The sequence below is a fragment of the Peromyscus californicus genome, unplaced genomic scaffold (genome assembly GCF_007827085.1).
Source record: "Peromyscus californicus insignis strain IS unplaced genomic scaffold, ASM782708v3 Scaffold_7__1_contigs__length_154581171, whole genome shotgun sequence".
Classification (NCBI taxonomy): domain Eukaryota; kingdom Metazoa; phylum Chordata; class Mammalia; order Rodentia; family Cricetidae; genus Peromyscus; species Peromyscus californicus.
Genome location: NW_026294595.1, coordinates 15,529,308 through 15,550,493, shown reverse-complemented (window position 1 = coordinate 15,550,493; position 21,186 = coordinate 15,529,308). Strand labels below are relative to the sequence as shown.

The following is a 21,186-nucleotide window of genomic DNA, read 5'->3' as shown; positions in this document are numbered from 1 at the left end:
AACAGAGGCCACCAACGGTCACCTCACTGCCACCACTACTCACCTCCAACCCCCAGTGACATAGCTAGCTGGGGCCTCACAACAGTCCAGCCACTCTAAACAAGCCAGAGTGCTGTGTCTATAAGGCTTGTTTTAGAAGGCCCACAAGGTATGATGGGTAGACAGAGTCAGAACACCAAAGGTGACCATTTCAATAAGCACCAATTACAGCACTAGTTAGCACAGCTGCTCCTGCAGAGAGCAGACACAATGGAATTCAGAAGTACTCTATTTCTCAGCAGAAGCATAAAAAGGGATGTCTAAGAAGGAAACAAGATACAGAATTCAAAGGTAAGCCCTCAGAGCAGAAGCTCCTGTCCTACATCACAGAGGGGCAGCAGGACATCTGAAGGTGCAGGTAAGTGAAGATACCCTCAGAGGCATTTTAAGAAGGAGCCTGCCCTATGGGTCTGGTGGATGCAGATTTAGCTCATGAACAGAGTCATCAAAGACAAGATCCCAGTGACAACCGATAAATCATAGATAATGCAGCAGAGGGAGGAGACATGCCCTCCTCTGTACTCAAGACAGAAATCCACACATAGAACAAAAAACAAGGGGAGGTGGGGGCACCAGGTCATTTGTCTACAATAAGAAAGCTCAAGAACTGTGGTGAACAGCTTATCGAATAGGCCCTATATGGGATGTGATTCTGGAATGAGTCTCTGCAGAGGACTCTTGAAGCCCGGCAGGCGGGCTGGGCTCTTACCGCAGTGCAGAAGTAGCCGCAGCCAGGACAGCACTGGTGCTTCACCATGCGACCCCGATGGTCTTCACACAGCACCAAGAGTGGTGCTTTGTTGGATGGGCGCATCAGCTCATACTTGACCACGCTGTTTGTACACCGGCCCAACTGCAAGCAGACAAGACCAGGGGTCAGTGACAGAGCTGTGACGGAACAGCTTTCCCACACACCGGACAATGGAAAGCACCAGACACATGGGAAGTTCTCAGTAGACATGAGGTGACTGAAGGAGTCGTGAGCCTTCAGAGGCAAGCCTAGATTCATTAGCAGTATGAAGTACCTGTCATACAACTGCCAATCCCAACCACCTGAAAAAGGAAGTGACTGCTGAGCAGCCCAGGGATGATGACAGCAGAAAACCTCATTCAGAGGGTCAGGTGATCAGATAATCAAGGGCTCAGCTTGGGCATAAATCAAAGAAGACATCAGGATGAGAAGAGAGCTAGACAATGACCATACTCTAGGTAAGAAGATCAAGGCCATTACAAGTGACCAGTGAGTCACAGTACAATGAGCCCCAAGTGACCCAGCAGGAGTGCCCTACTCATGGAATCAAAGCTGAGATGCAAGCAACACAGCAACAACGCCTCCTGGATCTGCCTGAGGGACACAAGCACAGAGAAGGCCCAGACTCCAGGACAACCGTGGGACTACAAACAGAAGCTTCCCTGTGAGACGCTCCTGTGTGCCAAAAAGAGGTGGCTGTCTGCTACACACAGAAGAGTACTGGTTCACTATGTGAAGCTTCTGACAGCCAATAAGAAAACAAAAAATAGCCCCAAAGGAGAAAAAGATGAGTGGTGATTCACAAAAGAACTACTACAGATGTCCCCCCAACAAACAATACCTGTTCATATATGCTGGTAATCAAAGAAATAGGACATAGCCTCCTCCATTCTCTGCACTGTTGGTGCAGTATAATTATTCTACTGGATTGTAAATATAGTTCAGTAGCCATAGGATCTACAAAACATATTTAGGCCTGAGTTCTGCAAAGTTCCTAAACAACAAGCAATCTGAAATACAAATCAAAAAGCTCCCAAATACATCTTTTCCTAAGACTCCCTCTGAAAATGTGACTAAGTCTGCCCAAGTAGACCCCAAAGGATACAGCAGTGAAGCACCAGCAGTAGAAACAAGAAACAGGACCTGACAGACCAACACACGCTTTGCTGATGGTTAGCAAGACTGTGTCAGAATCAAAGAGGTTCCTTTCAAAGGCAGACTGAACATTTCCCTATATATAAGATATAAAATTCAGAATGGGGAAAGCTAGGACATGTGTATCTTGAAATAGACATCCTGACACCAGCTCTACCACCAAGAGATACTCTAGGAATCTTGGTCAAGATGGGTGGACACAAGTCCTTTATCAATAGCGACTAGGGGAGAAGAGGTAAGTTATTTAAAAAAGAAAATGAGATGGTATAGACACAGGTTAAGTCTGGAAAGATATACAAAAAGATACCAAAAGCATCTCATAACTAATTTTGGAATGAGAGGTTTTGTGCATTTAGTATTTCAACAGTTTTATAAAGAGCATGAATTCTTTATATGATCATAGAATGATAAAGGAGATTTTGTTCAGCTGCTGCAATGGGAATGGAAAAGAGTCCGGGGCTAGCTAGGAAAACGCTGATCAAAAGCACAGCACAAGGCAGGTGATCTTTGGGAAGGAGTACTTCAAAGGAATAGAAATGAGACTTTCTTGGGGTTGAGAAAGAAGAGAAAGAGTTAATGAGCACAACTCACTGATGAGGAAGAGAGCAGGAAGAGCCAAAACAGAAGAAGAGAGCCACCTGTTTCCTTACAGGGTCAAAAGCAAACCAACAGGGACTGACAAGGGCAAAACAGAACCGACCCAGCCCACGTGCCTGGAGGCCAGAATGAAGGCCAGAAGCAGAGGAGACCGCAAAGCTGGAGCCCACTCCATGAGGGAAAGAGGTTGGTGCAAGCACAGGCAAGGCAGAGACCCAATCTCTTCAAAAGAAGTCCTTTTAGCTTCAGAGTGCCGCTATTTTATTAAACATTCTATTAAGGAAAACTTTAAGAATGGAAGCTGAAGTAGCCTGGTGTGGTGACACACACCTTTAATCCCAGCACCTTTAATTGCGAGGCAGAGGCAGGCGAATCTCTGAGTTCTAGGCCAGACTGGTGTACAAAGTAAGTTCCAGGACAGCCAGAGCTGTTACACAGATAAATCCTGCCCCCCGCCCCCCCCCCCCCCCCCCCCCCCCACAAAAAAAAACAAACACAAAAATGGAGACTGAAGTACAATGAAACCTCCTATAAGCCTGTGTTTACTTTTTAAAATTCCTAACATTCTTATCTGAGCGATCCACTTTAACCTTTCCAGAAGAGTATTTATAAAATCAATGTTTTATTCATTAAAAGTGCAAGGTGTATTGCTCATGTATATTTAGCATAACTTCAAAACAATCCACATACCCAACAAGAATGGTAATAATACCCCAAAACCCAGAGCTTGAGGTGGGTAGGAGGATGGAGGGGGAACAGGAAGAAGGAGGGGAGAGGGATACCATAGTGTGCCTGTAGAAGTCAGAGAACAACTCTGCTGGGTTAGTTTTCTCCTTCCATCTTTTTCCAGGTATTGAACTCAAGTTGTTAGGCTTGGGCAACAAGTGCCTTTACCCACCAAGCCATCACACTGGCCCCCAACTTATCTTAATATAGCAATAAGCCTTTTGAATCAATATAGAAAACATATTTTAATGCTAAAAAACTTTCAAACGGGAGTTTTAATGAATGGCATTGTTCTCTATTGCTACAAAATTCTTTAACACCTCATTTAATAAAAGGTGGTAGAGTCTCAGCTATTTCCATGGTCAAGTTTGTTAATTGTGGATTATTATTTTCTGATATTACATCAAACTACAGGTGTGTGCTACCATAACTAGTTCAACACATGGCATTCTTTGTAGTTGTACTTTTCTTTTTAAACTCAAGGACAATTTTATTAGTTTAAAAGAGAAGGGGGGAAAAAGGGTAAGCAAGCTATAAATCTCAGACGCTGTCCACCTGGAGGGAAAAAGAGAAATAAAGCTATGCCATTTAAGCTGGCATGGAGGTCAGACACATGGCAGACAAGCAGCTACATGGAGGGAAGAGGCTTTAGAGCAAGAGTAAGGAAGCCCAAAGCATCAGAAAAAGCGTATTTCACTTCTAGCCAGCATCTGAAAGAGACAGAAAAAAGAAAAGATAAAGTTATCCCTTTCTGATTCTGGCCTCAGAAAAGCAGACCCAGCCAAACCGCATGGTGGCTCTTAGGGATTGCTTGCATGGTATTTAAGATCTGATAAAATACAGAATCTTGACCTGTTGGGAGCACAAAGGTCCGCACACCTACTGATCTTCAGGAAAAACAGGAATATTAAGCACCCAAAATTGTTCTTTCACAGGGAAGGACGTATAACTTGTTTTTCTAGAAGGCTAGGAATTGGAGGTGATTGATAGCCTGGTGATCGGCATTATCTGTTGGGCCAGGCCATATTAAACTCCTACAACCAGAATTGGACATTGGCTAGTAATCTTAACAATGCTTATGTTACCTGTACAGCAAGAGGCCTCCCCCAAGTGCCCACAACCAGCACTGAAGATACCTAATAGTCTCAATGACTCCTACATTATCTGTATAGAGAATGACTCCCCCAAACTCCCACAACCAGGACCAGAAGTGGCCAATAGCCCAAATGATCTCTATGCTGTATGTATGACTAACACCAAGCCAGATCCTCCCCTAGGCCCTTAAGCTAGTACAGCTAGTCTATCTCTAAAAGCCATCTTCTTGGAAGAAATGGCATGTACCCTGAGTTGAGTTTCAACGTAATTCTTCTTCCTGGTGCACCAGGAATTGTATTACACCAGGAAACTTTCCAAATAAACTGTGTTTAAATGTGCTGGCAACAAACCATCTGGCATCAGACTCTCCACAAGTTTGATCCAGCTTGATGAAGTCACTCTGAACTGAGTGGTTCATTCTCTGCCTGTCCTGACTCCACTATCAAACACTGTTTGTCACACACCAGTGTCAAGTTGTATGCTTGCACTCTGCATGGTTTCTTCACCTTTGCAAAACTCTCTAGCACGGAAAATAACCAGACCTCAGGCCAGTGGTTTTAGTCTTCCAAATGTTTACTGCGTGGAAGCTTAAGAAAGAGAATTCACAAAACTTTAGTGTCTTTTGACAAGAACCAAGGGTAAGGCTATTTGAGCTTTAATAATAATACAAAGAATTAACTCCACCAAATACTGAAATACAACAGTTCATAACAATACTGTAAAAGGAGACCTAGTTAACCTCAGAAGCTGAGGGAGAACCAATTTGGTGTCTTGAGGACTGCTAGACACAGGCAGGATAAGAATCTCACATCTGTGCTACTTTGCGCTGAGAGGCATACAACTAGGTAACGAAGTAGATGAGATTATTTCAACCAATAAAATGCACAATACATGGAAGAACTATAGCATCATTTTGAAACCTCCAATGCATGATTAAAGTAAACATCAGACACCAACAGCTACTAAATCAATCTTGTGCTCAGACTAGACATAGCATTCCCATAGCCTTGCAAAGAAATTGGGCTGATCTGGCCTTTGTAATTCTGTCAAGAAATTCAAAGAGATCTGCCGAACTGCAACTTAAGAGTAAGAAACTAGACAATGGGGGGGACTTCTGAATCAAAGGAGCTGGAGCCTGAGAAGCTGCTCTGTTTCTTAGACTTGGCAGTTCTACCAGAGGTCACCTGATAGTGTGGTTATGGGATTCAGGTTTAATTTTATAACAAAACAATTTATAATAAATATCATACAAAGAGAAACATAAGTTCCTAAAAATGCTGTAGGAATCAGGAAGGAGAAAATAAGAAGCAAATCATAACCAACACACAGTCTAGAAACCAAAGCAAAAAGCTCTGCTCTGAGCAGAGGGAGCTGTAGCTGTGCATGCTGCCTTTCCAATGTAAAACATATTTCAGGGACGCCACATCACTCCAGCAGATGAGGAAGCACTCCTCTGTGCCAAAGAATTCTAACCACTAATGGCAGAAGGAGGAAAAAAAAAAAAAGAAATATAAAATTAAACTTGAAATGAACACAGACAGTAATCAATCAGGAGTTCAAACCCACAAGCAAAAACCTGATGAGAAAGAACAGAAAGCTGCCACAGAAACACCCTACCACACTTGCCTTGTAGCATGCTCTCTTTGCCAATGTTAAATCAGATAGGTCTTAGGCCTTAAATCTACCCATACCTTCAGATTTAGTTTTCAAACAACAAACACTAAGGAAAATGACACAAACAACGTAAGAAACTGGAAGAAAGGTGGCAGAAAAAAACATTCAAGATTTTCTAATACAGGGGCTGGCAAGATGGCTAAGCAGATAAGAGCAATGGCTGTGCCGGGCAGTGGTGGCACATGCCTGTAATCTCGGCACTCAGGAGGCAGAGGTTGGCAGATCTCTGTAAGTTTGAGGCCACCCTGGTCTGCAAAGGAAGTTCCAAAACAGCCGGAGCTGTTACACAGAGAAACCCTGTCTCGAAAAAACAAAAAAAGAGCAATAGCTGCTCTCCCAGAGGCCCAAGGTTCAATTCTCAGCACCCACGTTCACAACCATCTGTAAATTCAGTTTCAGGGGCTCTGGTACTGACTTCTGGTGTCTGTAAGCACCAGAAACCCACACGTGGTAGTACACAGGCAAAATACCCAAACACATAAAGTAAATAAATAAAACTTTTAAAAATCTCTGAATACAAACATATCAAAAGGCTGGAAACAAGTGAATTCTGCTTAGTCCAATGAGAAAAGAAACATGTTAAGAAGCCAGCAATTCTGGGGCACAGATATATGGACCTTATATACTCTGAAATTGAGATAAGATTTCACTGTTATCTTCCCTAATACCATGTCAACAGAATAAGAGAACCAATGGTTTTCACAGCGTGGTTCCTGGACCAGAGCACAGTAGAAATTAGAGCTTCTAGAAAAGCAAGACTCACAACACTGGCCAGTTTCACTAGCTGTAGGAACAAGAACAGCTGGGCAAGTCCCCGGTAGTATCAGCCCACAAACAGCTGACCCACCACCATATGGAGACACACTAGGCCCTCCCATTAACTGCCCAAGTCTAGTAATGTGGGCAGCTCAGGGTGGACCTGTGGAACCATCTCTAGTTCTACCTTTTCCTGGGCCTGGACAGGTGACCTAGCCTCTGTGCCTTCACTTACGAAACATGAAGAAACTGCAGGGGCAAGTGTGAAATCTCACGGCCATATCCTGCATACTAGAAACATGCGCTTTACTGCTGATGTCAGATACTTCAATCCTAAAACTAATAGTTAAAACTCAATTGTTTAATTTGTGAGAAAGGCTCCAAAGATCATATGGCCCAGAAACCTTACTAGAATGACAGTCACAGGCTCGCAATAGAGTAGAATCAAAGCATGACGTACTGGCCCAGGCCTTCTCCCAAAGGACAGATGCAGTAAGAGTACTCCAAACCTCTCACAGTGCAACATCAACAAGCCTGCTGATCCCCTACCCCCTACCCCTACCCCTACTTTGTTCATTAGCAGTCAAGTAGCATGATAAGCTGCAGGGGGAAAAAAAAAACCTTGCCAAAAATAGAGAAATTCTTAGAAAAAGCATTGTCTTTGCACATTGCCTGCTTGTCTTTTTCTAATCCAAAACGGACGAGGGTGAAGGGGTCATCTATCCTCCCAGGTCTATGTCAGACACAGCAAGAGGTCAAGTACTCAGAGCTCAGAGCTAAGGCATATGAGGCTGAGTCTGTCCCAGGCAAGAACACATAGAGCAACCCTCACTTTATTCACCTCTCAGTAAATATAGCAAGGTGCTAAAAACCTTTATAAAAGCATGATCATTCCACTTTCATCCAACCACAGTTTGTATGCTACTGTCCTTTTTAAAAAGGATTTTTAAAGGGGGTAGGTATATAAAAATGAATATGACACAGAAACTGGAAAAGGGCCAGTGGATCCCCTGAGGCTGGAGTTGCAGGAGGTTGTGAGTCACTCAATGTAGATGCTGGGAACGGAACTTGGGTCCTCTGCAAGAGCAGCATGTGTTGTTTACCAATGAGCCATCTCTCCAGCCCCATCATCCTTGTTTTGTTGGTGGTGGGTTTTTTTTTTTGTTTTTTGTTTGTTTGTTTGTTTGTTTTAAAGCAAGTTTATCAGCTCTGCACATCTTATTGATCTGCTCCACTACTCTGACAAGTTTGTGTAGGTTCCCTGGTTATCTGACACTGCTAACGAGAGTCTAACAGGAAAGGCTGTGATTCTGAAGCATGACAGTTCTTGTTGCCATTTTAAGGAAAAATGAACATGCTTACTTCGTGATCCACGCTCTCAGTGGCCATGCACTGGTTGTTGGCCAGGGTGCTGATCTCGCGGCTCTTGGGGGTTTCCATGCGGCAGCTGCAGAGAGGCACTTCCTGGAGGCCATCCGTCTCCAGCACATCCGGACCATTGGTCAGCCCTAAGTCACACAGACACATCAGCTCAAGCAACCCTGACCTACAAAGGGTTGTCCAGAGAACAATCAATTATAGTCTTTACAATGATCTTTTATGAACTTGAAATTACATATCAGCACTGCTCAGTGGAAAGTGTTCACACTTTCTAACATCCTACATGTAAAGTAAGGTGGCAGACTGTATCTTATCCACAAACATACAAGCTACCAAATTCCCCGAAACTACTTATTAATTCATATTTACTGGGTCCATGCTGTAGGCCAGGTTGCATGTTCATCAGCAATTCCTAAATCGGGTTCCAAGCAAGAAAAGCATTTACTACATACTGAGACATTATTCTCCTCATTTGATTCTAAATTACACCCACAAAAAGAAATCCATTTGGAAGGTTTTAATGATGGCTTAATTGTTACCTAGATATTCACCAACCAAAGAATCCATATAATAATAATAATCCATGAAAAAGGACAAAAGAAAAGTGGGGCCCATGAGATGGCTTTGGAGAGTTAAAAGTGCTTGTTGCCAAGGCTAAATACCCAAGTTCAATCCCCAGGACCCACATGGTGAGAGAAAAGAACTGAGAGCTAAAAGTTGTCCTTTAACCTCCACACATACATGCCATGGCCCACATGCCTACACACATGACAGACAGACAGATACACAGACAAACAGAGAACCAAAAAATGTTCAAAATAACACAGTGCCAACTACAGTAAAAACAAAAGCCATGAGGGAAAGGCAAAGCCTATACACTGCAAAGCTGAGCCCATCCACTCTTAGAAAAAACATGCAAAATGCATTCTGGGATCTGACTAGTAGCTTCAGGGACTGCTTCTTCCAAAGGACACTGGAGCAGACCATGTCCTCTTTCTTGTGAAACAGCAGAGATGAAAGGTGAACTGAGTTTGAAACAGTATTGCAACTAGTGAAAATAATTAACTATTATTCACACTTAAAAACAGACTTGGGCCTGACAAGGTAGTGCAGGCCTTTAATCCCAGCATTTGGGAGACAAAGACAGGAAGATCTCCTTGAATTCTAGACCTGAACTACATATCAAGTTCCAAGCCAGTCATGTTGCACAGTAAGACCCTGTCTCAAATATTAATTAAAATAAAACAAAAAGACTATTAAAGCAACTCTCATTGAGACCAAACCCAAAGAACTCTGAGCACCCCAAGCCAGTAGAGACTTTGCTCATTTCATGAAAACTAATTTTGAGCTATTTCTTCTGAATGTCTGGATTACAGAAAAATGAAACAGTTAAGTTCAACCACTCAGAACCAGCCAAGTGATTATCAAGGGACTTATCAACAGAAAAGAACAAATAACTGTAACCATGTAATTATTTTTCTGGCTGACTTCCAGTTTGCTCAACACAAGCCTTCCCTGAAATCCCTCAACCACCCCTGAACTGCTTCTGGTTTAGAGTTGCCTGATCTCCAAATCCCTCAAACTCTCCATATACACACACAGTGCCTCACTTGGTCTCTAGCAATACTATGCTGAATGCAGGGGTCCACCTTGACTCCAAGAAGACATTCATTGTTCACCTCTGGCCTCTTGAAAATCTGATATGGGTCCTAGCTAATCTAGTCCCCACAGAAGGCTAACAAATGATGGATATGTAGCTCAGTTGTCAGAGTGTTTACTTAGCATGCACCAAGTCCTGGGTTCGATCCTCAGCACTGAATATACTAGGTGTGAGAGCACATGCCTATAATCATAGCACTCAACAGATGGAGGCAGAAAGAACAGAAGTTTAAGGACAACCTGACAACATAGTGAAGTGAAGGCCAGGCTAGTTAGCTAAATGAGACCCTGTCTCAAAGACAATTTAAGAAACAAAATAAACAAGGGATAGTTTGAGCCACAAACTTCTGTGGAAAAGAGTTAGAGTCATATAAATCTAGCTACCTGGCTTCCCTGTAGTAACTACATCCCTGAAGATCAGAAAGTCTACAGCAAAACTCAAAGCAGAATCACTAAAGTATAAAATGGGCCTTTGAGGAGTTCCTGTTCAGCAACTTGGTTTGTAAATAGGGGAACAGACACAAATACAAAGGAGCTGGTCAGGCTGAGGTGAGATGGAAAGAGTCCATTCCTGGGCAGCACTGTCAGAACACATGTGTCTACATAGATGTGGGTATGCTTCAATCTCTAGAAGTGAACTACAGACATCAAATGGCTGACATGACTTTCATGCATACACACTGTCAGAACACGGTTCAAGAATAGGGTTGTGCAAGGTGGTGGTGGCATATGCCTTTAATCCCAGCACTCGGGAGGCAGAGACAAGTGGATTTCTATGAGTTTGAGGACAGCCTGGTCCACAGTGAGTTCCAGGACAGCCAGGGCTACTCAGTCAAACCCTGTCTCAAAAAACCAAACCAAACGAACAAACAAACAAAAAGAGTTGTGTGAGTGCTTATGAGAAACCCTAAGAAACCAAAACAAGAGTCTTGCGATCTCAGTTTCTTCAAAAACACGGGATTGTTCTTGGAATGTGCTTCCATGTTCCCTCTTAGATGTAGCAGACAGGAGTGAGTTTACTTCAGATTATTCATTACAATTGGCTATTTTTATTTATTTATGTACCTCTATGGAGCATGGGACTTGTTTGTTACAAGTGGCTTGTCCTCGTGATTGTACACAACACTCTTGTGACTTCTCTTCACCCTCAGAGTAAAAACTGTCTGATGCTCTGAATAAAATTGGCTATTGCATGAGACTTTAGTCTGCCTCATTTATTTGCTCCATTTCCCCACATCCCACCACCTCTAGAGCGGTAAACATACACAATCTCTCTTCTAAGCTTGGGCTCTCCTGATCACCCATACTGCCAGTGTCCTCAGCTCCTGTCTTCACCCAAGCTCAAATCCTTAGTCTATTACCTTCACACACCTACAAGCAAAGATAGTGGGAACAGGCAATACAAGCACAAACATTCACTTAGGGTCCTTAGCTTAAGCTTAGACCCTCTTGAACCAAGACTGGATTGGCCATCTGAACCCACTGACCAGCCTCAGCAAATTCCTAAAATCTTCATACTTGTCTGAGTACCGGCACTCCTACTACCTCCCTTCAGGTCGCTCAATTCCATTCTTTAAAGTGAAGACAAGTAGGCAATGCTGCTTGTCTTCAAGGAACTGATTCTCTAAGTCAAAAGCATGTTTGTTGTACACAAACCAATCACTGATTGATGAATCAGTGCTGATCAATTACAGGTAGTTCAATCTACAAAACAGCACAGAACCCAAGGGAACAGCACTAAAAACTGTCCCACCCCTGTAACCTGGATACTACCCTTCTAGATGTGTTTCCACTCTGAAGACTTTATAGTTGCATTTATCGATTTTGACCTTTACTTGTATGAGTGACGGATCAGGACATGTTTACACAGAAGGGCCCCTTAAATGCCATCACAAGATCCTGTTCACTCACCTACAACTGACAGGTTTCTGCTATACAGTACCAGGGTTGATTTGATAAAACACTATTTCCTGATTACAATTAAATTTCTAACGTTCCGAATCTGAAAGTTGAGAATACTTCAAACATGCTTCTAACTGAGAAGGGAGGCACAGGTTACCTACAATGGGGCTTTGTGGGATTTAAAAAGGTTTGTGCTCTACTCGTGAGAAGAATTAAAAAAAAAAAAATCACTTCTTTGGACAAACCCAAGATTCATGTGAAAGGCAAAAGATATGGTTTATTAAATTAGAAAAGTAAATCACAGCTTCCAAAATCTTAAAAAGCTAGGCATCTGTCCTTCAAAAAAATAATACATTAAATCCCTATGGTAAAATATAACTCTACAATTTCAAAATCTGAACAGAGTGTAAACAGCTCTGGGGTCTTACATTTCTCCGTAATATTCTATTTCATAAAGCGTTTAAAATATCATTAATTAGTTAGTTTTCATTGCTAGAAGGTTTTTAAGTGACTTAAAGAAAGGGTAGCAGAAAGTAAGAGCAAGCCACAATGATTCAGGCACAATGGCAGATACTACTGCCCTGGTGACTGGAGGCCATACTCCACTGCAAATACACCCAAGCAAGAGACCAGAAGACAAGCTACAACCAACCAGAGCTAAAATCAGAGATCACTCAAAGGCACACTGCAAAAAATATATATCCCATTACATCCAGAGAAGGGTGGCATCTTTTCATCAAGGATTCAACACACATCTGGCTCACAATTGGGAAGCATCATAAATTTGGCATAAGGCATCTGCTACTTTGCTCTTTGAGGGCTCTCACTCACACTTTCTGTCTCTCACAGGAGCAGTTAGTGATCTGGCAAATGCATTTGTATCATGTCTTTTTAGTCACCTTTAAATAATGCATTTCATCAAATTGTCCATTATTATCCACCAGGGGGCATCAGGCTAATACAGAAACAGACCAGTAAGCAAGCAAGATGGTGTAGTCATACCCATAACACCAACCTTCATTTTCCGTCTGGGAAGACAGAATTCCTCTGACACGGAGATCCAGGGAATCCAGAGAAACTTCCATATACCCGGCACTGTCTCCCAGAGCTGCCTGCTCCGTGCTTCCTGGAGATGACTTACAAGCCTCAGAACCTATACACAGAATGCATACATCATGAAAACTGCCCAATAGTGACATATACCCAGAACATTCCAGGAAGACTGAAGAGATGGCTCCACAGGTAACAGGTGCTTGTGGCTAAGTCCAACAATCTGAGTTCAATCCATAGAATACACATAGTGAAGAGAACCAACTCCCAAAAGCTGTCCTCTGACCTCCATGACATGCCATGTACACATAAACAGCCACACAATAAAAAACTTCTGTTTTAAAAACCCAAAAATAAAATACAACAACAAACATTCTAATTAAGAGGCCAGTTTCCAGGAAACGGATTAATTCTAATGAACTCATTTAAGACACTACTTGGGCCTCTTCAGTTTCTACTATCATTTTATTTCCTATACATTGTTTTGTTAATTCCTATGTATACCCAGTTTCACAAGAAAGGAGCTGATCAAGTAAAAAAAAACCAACGAAGTCAGATATTGTGGCTTACATTTCTAATCCCAGCACTCGGGAGAACAAGGCCAGGGTGGGGTACATGATGAATTCCAAGCTATCCTGGACTATAGCATGAGATTCCCACCCACCCAACCCAAAAAACAAACAATCAAAAAAAAAAAAAAAACCCACCAACCATGAACATATTACTACATTCTATTTTAAGTTAAAAAATTTAGATTTATTTAATAATTTTATGTTTCGCCTTCATGCATGTATGTGCCCCACAGAGAAATCTGGTACCCTCTGAGGTCAGAAGAGAGTGGCAGGTCCCCTGGAACTGGAGTTATGGACAGCTATTAGCCCATACGTGGGTGCTGGGAATTAAACTCTGGTCCCCTGGAAGAGCATCCAATGTTCTTAACTACCTAACCATCTCTTTGGCTCTAATTAATGCAATCTTATATCCAGATCTGCTAAATAAAAACTGATAAAATAATCAAGAAAATGAATAAAAATGTGATAAATGAACTAGATCTGACAGTACATCTTTAATCCCAGCACTTGGGAGACAGTAGCAGTTGGATCTCTGAGGGATACATAGTGAGACCCTATATCAAAAGACAAAAAAAAAAAGTGACAAATTTCTATAAATTGTTTTAAAGTTTAAAATAAAACAGAAAAATTTAATTTGTAAGCTTGAAAACCTATTAATATGAGGAAACAGCTTAACCATGTAGACACCTATGCCTGTGATGATGCCATCCTACTCGCTGTTTCTGCCCACACCTGAAGATTCCTGGGGATACAGCCAACATCCAACCCATCAGACATGGTAGTCTGTGAAGTACACTACTCACTAAAGGGCAATAAAATCTAAACATGTCAAGATGGACGGATCCAAAGAGGGCTAATTCCAAAACTCGTTCTGCAGACCATGTAATAGGTACAAAAAGTGATGTAGGCCCTCTCTTTGGGCAGTAGCAACAGGCCAGCCTGTCCATACTTCCCAAGAGAGCCTGAGAGACCTGCACAAAACTGAGTATTTCCAACTATAAATACATTTCGTGAGGAATCCTACAAGGTACATTTACGTTACATAATACTTAACATTGGCAAAAAGCAGATGATTATGTATCACAATGAATCTTCTAAATGTTAGTATGCAGTGTTATGTAAATGACTAAAAATAAACGAATCATTAATACAGAGGTATGGTACAAACATATTTTAATTCAAACTGTATTCTGTGCCTAGTTCTTAGACAAGAAATTTCAAGAACATGAATAGCCTTTGTAAAGTTTTAAACATTTTACATAAAACAATAAAATTCATATTATTCAGTAAATATTTAAGAATGCATTTTACACTTTGAAGCCAAAATGGCAAAAACAGAATCTCTATCCTCAAAGTATCTTTTAGTCTTGGATCCAAAAACACTTGTAAAAAAAGCCAACAGTGAAAACCACATGAATTTTCTGATCTCAAAGGACAACCTGAGGTGAAATAAATGGAAATATGAATGGACAAAGGAGCTCAGGAAGGCACACAAGCCCTATATCAACAAACTCGAGAATCTCTATATTCCTTCCCATGTCACGTGGCTGTCTCACAGGCACTAGCCCATAAACCTCCTTTCCTGTCAGGAAAAGCTAGACCAACAATTGAATAATGCTGTCTGTGTAGCATGAAGATAATAAGCAGATGAGCAAATGAGGCAGATTAGAAAACTCAGAAAAGCCACCCACATACCATCGTTGACCAAAACCTAAAAGCAATAATTAACATAATAATTTCATTTGGGGGCTGAAGAGATGGCTCAGTGGTTAAGAATACTTGCTGCCATTGAAGAAGACCTGGGTTCTATTCCCAGAACCCAAATAGTGGCTCACAATCATCTGTGACTCCAGATCCTGAGAATCTGACACCCTCTTCTGACCTCTGGGGTCACGAAGCATGTACATGGTGTGCATACACATATGGAGATACTCATACACATAAATAAAAATAAGTACATCTTTAAAAAAGAAAAAGTAGTAGTGGTTTATTTGGCCGACTGTAACAGATCAACTGCATTCCTAAAAAGGGAGCTGACTCTTCCTCACACATTCAAATACTGCCTCAAAGTGCATCAAGGATCTGTGCGAATGCCGAAAAACTTCACAAGAAAATGTAGACTAAACCCTGAGAGCCTGGTTTACTCAAAGACTTCTTTTTGTTTAGTTTTTCGAGACAGGATTTCTCTGTGTCACCTTGGCTGTCCTAGAACTCACAGAGCTATGCCTGCCTTCGCCTACCAAGTGCTGGGATAAAAGACGTGCACCACTACCACCCGGCTTACACAGATTTCTTAGAACACCACCAGCTTACTCAGATTTCTTATAACAAAAAAGTAAGAACCATAAAAGAAAACAATTCATAATTTGACTTCAATGAAAATTTTCACTAGCTCTTCTTATCTAGATATACTGATAGGAAAATGAAAAAGCAAGCCACATACTAGGTACAAAACATGTAAAATATTCATCTGATTAAAACTCTATCTGGAACATCTAAAGAGTTCCTACAACTCAGTAAGAAGATAAATGGTCTAAATTTAGAAGTGAATGCAGAACAAATACACACTTCACAAAAGGCAATACAGACAAGCTAAGAAAGCTCCATCTCATCATCAACCTGATAAAAACAAACTGAAGCTACTGAGCAACACCACTGCACACCCTCCAAGAGCAGAAGTTATACACACCCCAACAAGCAATGTAAGGACAGAGGGGAATCTAAGCCCCAAGTACTGGGGTAATGATGTACAATGGGACCCATGCTTCAGAATAGTTTGGTAGTTTCCCAAAGACTGGAGCACACTGTACAAGACTGAGCTAGGCCAGCCAGAAAGATGTGAAACACCTGTATGATGAGTGCTGCATTCAGACATTCATATCAACTTCCTTTCCGAGAGCCAACCCAGCAAAGACCAGGGTCCACCCACAAGAAAATGACTAATAAGTGACAGCATCACACACAGTTGGTGCACTTCTCAGAAGGCAACAAAACAAATTGCTGTGGACATATACAAGAGGAGGGTACTCAAAACAATTATCTCAAAGGAGTCAGAGCAAAGGAAAAAAAAATAAGAGAGTGTACATTGAGCAATTCCATTCATACAGAATTCTACAAAGTACTAGACTATCAGCAAAACAGAAAATCGGGGGCTTCCTGGGAATGTGGAGGTGGTCACAGGGTAAGGGAGGGTTATCTAGGGCAGCAGGGAAAGGGAGACCTAGAGGGTAAACACAATGGTGACCTGATCCTGGTGAGAGTTCTATACTATAATCTGTATACATGTTCCTGATCTCACCTTAACAAATTACTACTAATGACTATGAATGAGTCACAAACCACTCACTCAGGCCAGAGGCAGCCAGGGATCACAGACTTCCTTCTTCTACATGGTATGGGTAATGTCCACCCAGGAAAAAAGGCACTACTCTGTGCAGGTGACAAACTATCCATGCTGGCTCAGTGGTCGGAAATGAAGCCAGCATCAACTAGGTTTACTAGAAAGAGACTACCTGAGGATCACCTAAGTCTCTCTAAAGAAGTCATTTCAAACATTTTTCACAGATCATCCTCTTTTCAAGTGAAATCCTTCACACAGACCAGCCCCGGCCAGCTTTCTGCTGATACACCCCACAAAGACTGCAGAGGTCCCAGCTCCACTGTGCTCACCAAGCATGCTGCTTGGCTTCTTTCTACTTCTCCGCCTCCTTTTCCGAGCAGGCTTGATCCAGGGGCTGTCAGTCTTCCCTCTCCTCTTGAGAAATTTCTTCTTCATACTGGATTCAGAACTCTGGAGGACCAAAGGGCATGCACATCAAAGGCAAAGCAGGGGGAGCTCCTGAGAGCAAAAAGGACTATGAGTGGTTTGCCTCAAAAATCAAATAGTTGCTATATCTAGACTCTTCCTCTAAGACTCACTCACTTTTGGACATGTTTCCGGGTTACATTCTAAAGACACCTATGCTGTTCTCTCTCAGCCCAGTCCTTTTAGAGGCAACAAAATAAGAAAACTAAAATAGAATTTAAGTTTTATTTGAGTTTGGCAAAATGGAAAAGAATAATTGGAAATTTCTACTCAGAACTAAGTAACTAAGCTCAATAAATAATCTATCTTTCATTTATACATATCCACTCATCTTGCTCAGGAAGGAACAAATAATGTTCAATGTACCCTAGAATCCACACAAGCACATACTACATGGATAACAAGAAAGAAGTATAATCAATTTATAACAATGCAAGAGGTTGCTATCTGTTCCCATGTTGTAAGTGTAGAAAGAACATCTAACAACCACGAATCACAACTGACCCACAGCACCAATTCTAATGCCAGGAGATGCTGGAAAGAGGTCATGTGAAGAAAGCACATGGGTTTCTCAAAGCTACTTCCTAAAGACATACACAGACACTGGGGATGCTATGCTGATACACAGGAAGAGGCACATGGCACAGCATGCCAAGCCATCCCAATCATAAGGAAGTATGTGCACTTGCCCAAGCTGTGGGTTGGATGTGTGGATTTATGTCAGTCACCCCAGCAAAATGTGCTGAGGAACATCTCCAGCAAACATGCTTATGTTGTCCAGGTTCCTCCCTACAAACAACCCTCTACTCAATACTCACACGTGGGCTACTCCTGAGACTCCAATCTAGGGATTCACAAATTTCAAAACTACCCGGCTCCTGCTAATCCCCAGATTCTAACTACCAGGTAAAAGAGACTCCACCTCAACGCAGCTCAAGTCCAAAAGTACCTTTCTCTTTCAGCAGCCAATGCAGCCCAACTCATCACTGGTATGAATAACCAGAACATGGAACCACACCCTTCCCTCAGAGCCAAACAGCCCTAGGAATGCCTGGCCTGCTGTTGGATCCCAACAACCAGATCATCACACTTGTTCTACTAGTCCCTGAGCTACAACTCTAAGTGACCTCTTCACCACTTTTCCTTCAGGAAAGACCCAGGGCACTCTGTGACTCTCATCATACACAGGAGATAGTAACGGTGACCTCACCTGCAGATCTGAATTCTAGGAATATAAAATAAATGTCAGATTACCAGGTCAGACTCATCTCCACCGTCTTCATCCTCCCCTGTGTCAGGTGACTCCTGCTCCTCCTCCGAATCTCCATCCATCTGATCATGGCACAGGACAGGGAGAAAACCAAGTAAAAAACAAAAACCAATTAGATCTTTTAGTAGAAGACAAATAAATCCAAAACTAATGTTAAAAACACTGGCAGACATACATGGAAGGATCCTCATTGTCTCTCCCATTGTAGAAACAAGCTGCCTGGCTGGCTCTGGCCAGGGAGTCCCCAGAGAACAATATACCATGAGTTTCTGCTCTCACTCCCTGCTAAGATTCTCCATCACAAATGGACCCACTCTGATCACTCTGATGACTCAAATTCATTAACTGCAGCTTGGAAATTGCTGTGCATGCAAGGCATGCCAGATATCTGTAAAGTGGTAAAATACACACACACACACACACACACACACACACACACACACACACACACACACACACACACACACACGCACGCACAGATGAGGGGGAGGGAGGGAGGGGGGGGGAGCACGCAAGTATATTCTGAAGGGCTATAAAATAATACACACGCTAACCTACCTTGACTCACCCAAGAGTAATCTAGTCCCTAAAGCCATCTGCTGCCTGGCCACTTCCTGCCACATTGAGCCTATGCCTAAATCTGTTTCCCTGCTGGATACACTTCAGTGAATTTACTCTTTTCTAATTACAGAGAAGTTTTGGAGTCCTTTCTATATCAGAATACCAAAGACAACTTTTCATACTGTATTCATCTTTTCTATCTATACTGTCAATACATGAATATAGTGTCCACTCATCCCAGATGCACTCACTGCAAGGCAGGGCCGTGGTCTCTGGCATGTTGTAGTCTGACTCTCTGTAGGATGCACTCCAGAGTATCCCACTTTTTTCTGATGTTCCCAGCTCAACAGAACCTATAAGGTTCACAGTCAAGCTGCATTGCAAACAAGCCAAAGTCCTTCAACAAAAAGGCAGATAAGGATAGATGTGGAGCTCCTGAGTCAAATGGCACCCTTCTCCTGTGATAACTCTCACTAACACCCTATATATATCTCATTTACTCATTCTCAACACTGCTGATGTCTCCTACATTCTCTCACACAATTCCAAGAACTGCTCTTAATCTCCACAACCCTTCGTTCAAAATTTGCAGCTCTACAGAAAGTTTGAATTAGATTTCGAAGCGACTACTCTGAGCTTAGAGATAAACCTAGAAACAATGCATTTTTCATTTGCACAAACTGCAGGTCTCTTGTTAACCACATTTAATAAATTCCCGCTGTTCTCTTACACTACATTATTGTTGAAAATGTTACCCTAGGTACTCTGAAGATGTCAAGAATCACAGTTAAGCTTCTAGATGTTGTGGGGTTTGTCTTCCAGATTACTGATCTTTGAAGGATTCACAGACATCATCCTTAAGACAACCCAAGTACAGACACTTATGTCTGGACCTCTGCATTTTAAGACAGGGTCTCTCCATGTAGCCCTGGCTGTCCTGAAACTCATTCTGTAGACCAAGCTAGCCTCAAACTCAGAAATCCACCTGCCTCTTTCTCTCAGTGCTGGGATTAAAGGTGTACATGACCGTACCCAGCTAATTTTCTACTTGATGTTTAAAAAACATGACTAGGAAGCTGGGCAGTGGTGACACACGCCTTTAATTTCAGCACTCAGGAGGCAGAGCCAGACGAATCTCTGTGAGTTCAAGGACAGCCTGGTCTAAAGAGCAAGATCCAGGACCAGCACCAAAACAACATAGAGAAACCCTGTCTCAAAAAAAAACAAAACCAAACAAACAAAAAAACCATGACTAGGCATTTATGGATTTGTTGATGTTTATTGCAACATTACACAGAAACAAGAGATATCTATGTCTTGATTACATGGAAGTATAGTTCAATGGCTGTAATAATTTTTCTGGGGTTTTTCCAAGATTTTAAGGTGGATGTTCATATTTTCAGCAAATTCTACTCCCATGTCCTTTTAAATATTAAAGTTTCTCTCTGGTTTTTCTCTTACAGCATCAATCAAAAACAGTCAATGTTATTCTCCTTATATTAATGATAAAAGCAGCAATTTCACCCTCATTTTTATGACAGATGATAGAAATGATTATAATTTTCACCATTAAATATAGCATGCATTGTAGGACTCAGGTACTTTGTTGGTTTTATTTAATTTTAAGTTTTCTTTAAATTCACTGGGCAGGTGTGTGTTTGTTTACTTTTAAACAAGACTGAGCAATTCAACTACCGATTAGAAAAGAGATTACACAGAAAGGAGGTAGACAATACTTTAAAAGTGCTGCATGACAGTTACATGTATGGCATGTGTAAGGAGAAAGCACAAGCTGAAATCCCAAGGAAAAGGGAGAATAAAGAGTCCTAGTCGGCAAGGAGTAAAGTAGAAGTAAGGAACCAGAATGGGATGCAACTAAAACCTGTGTTCAGTAGGCAGAGGAAGCTGTCCTCATTACAAGAACAGCAGGAAACAACTCTGGTCAGCAGGTCCCGAATTCCGGCTAAGAGGTAAGGCACTCAAAACAACCACTGTGCCCAACTGTCACGGTACCTCAACTAGCTTCTAATCCATACAGCTAGATGAGAATACCAACCTCTCCATGACTCAGCAAGCCCACAGTAGAACATGATATTGTGCTGACTAGACAAAAAAGAATCATTTCTGGATCAAAGAACTTTTACAAAAATGAGTTTCTAAAAAGACAGGCAACCTAATCTCTAATAGATAAATG

The 21,186-nt window shown here is 41.9% G+C and overlaps 1 protein-coding gene across 9 annotated transcripts in view; it reads right to left on the bottom strand.

Moving 5' to 3' along the window:
• The window catches only part of Ehmt1 (euchromatic histone lysine methyltransferase 1), a 172,912-nt gene that overhangs the window by 52,199 nt on the left and 99,527 nt on the right, over positions 1 to 21,186 (bottom strand). For 5 of the 9 annotated variants that reach the window (XM_052725925.1, XM_052725927.1, XM_052725933.1 and 2 more), the window contains exons 7-11: positions 18,416 to 18,493; positions 17,026 to 17,146; positions 12,750 to 12,887; positions 8,156 to 8,301; positions 749 to 892 (exon numbers count right to left, since the gene is read on the bottom strand). In XM_052725925.1, coding sequence (XP_052581885.1) covers positions 749 to 892; positions 8,156 to 8,301; positions 12,750 to 12,887; positions 17,026 to 17,146; positions 18,416 to 18,493 — 627 coding nt within the window. The remainder of the gene's footprint in view (positions 1 to 748; positions 893 to 8,155; positions 8,302 to 12,749; positions 12,888 to 17,025; positions 17,147 to 18,415; positions 18,494 to 21,186) is intronic. The other 4 variants (XM_052725930.1, XM_052725932.1, XM_052725929.1 and 1 more) reach the window with 2 other exon arrangements.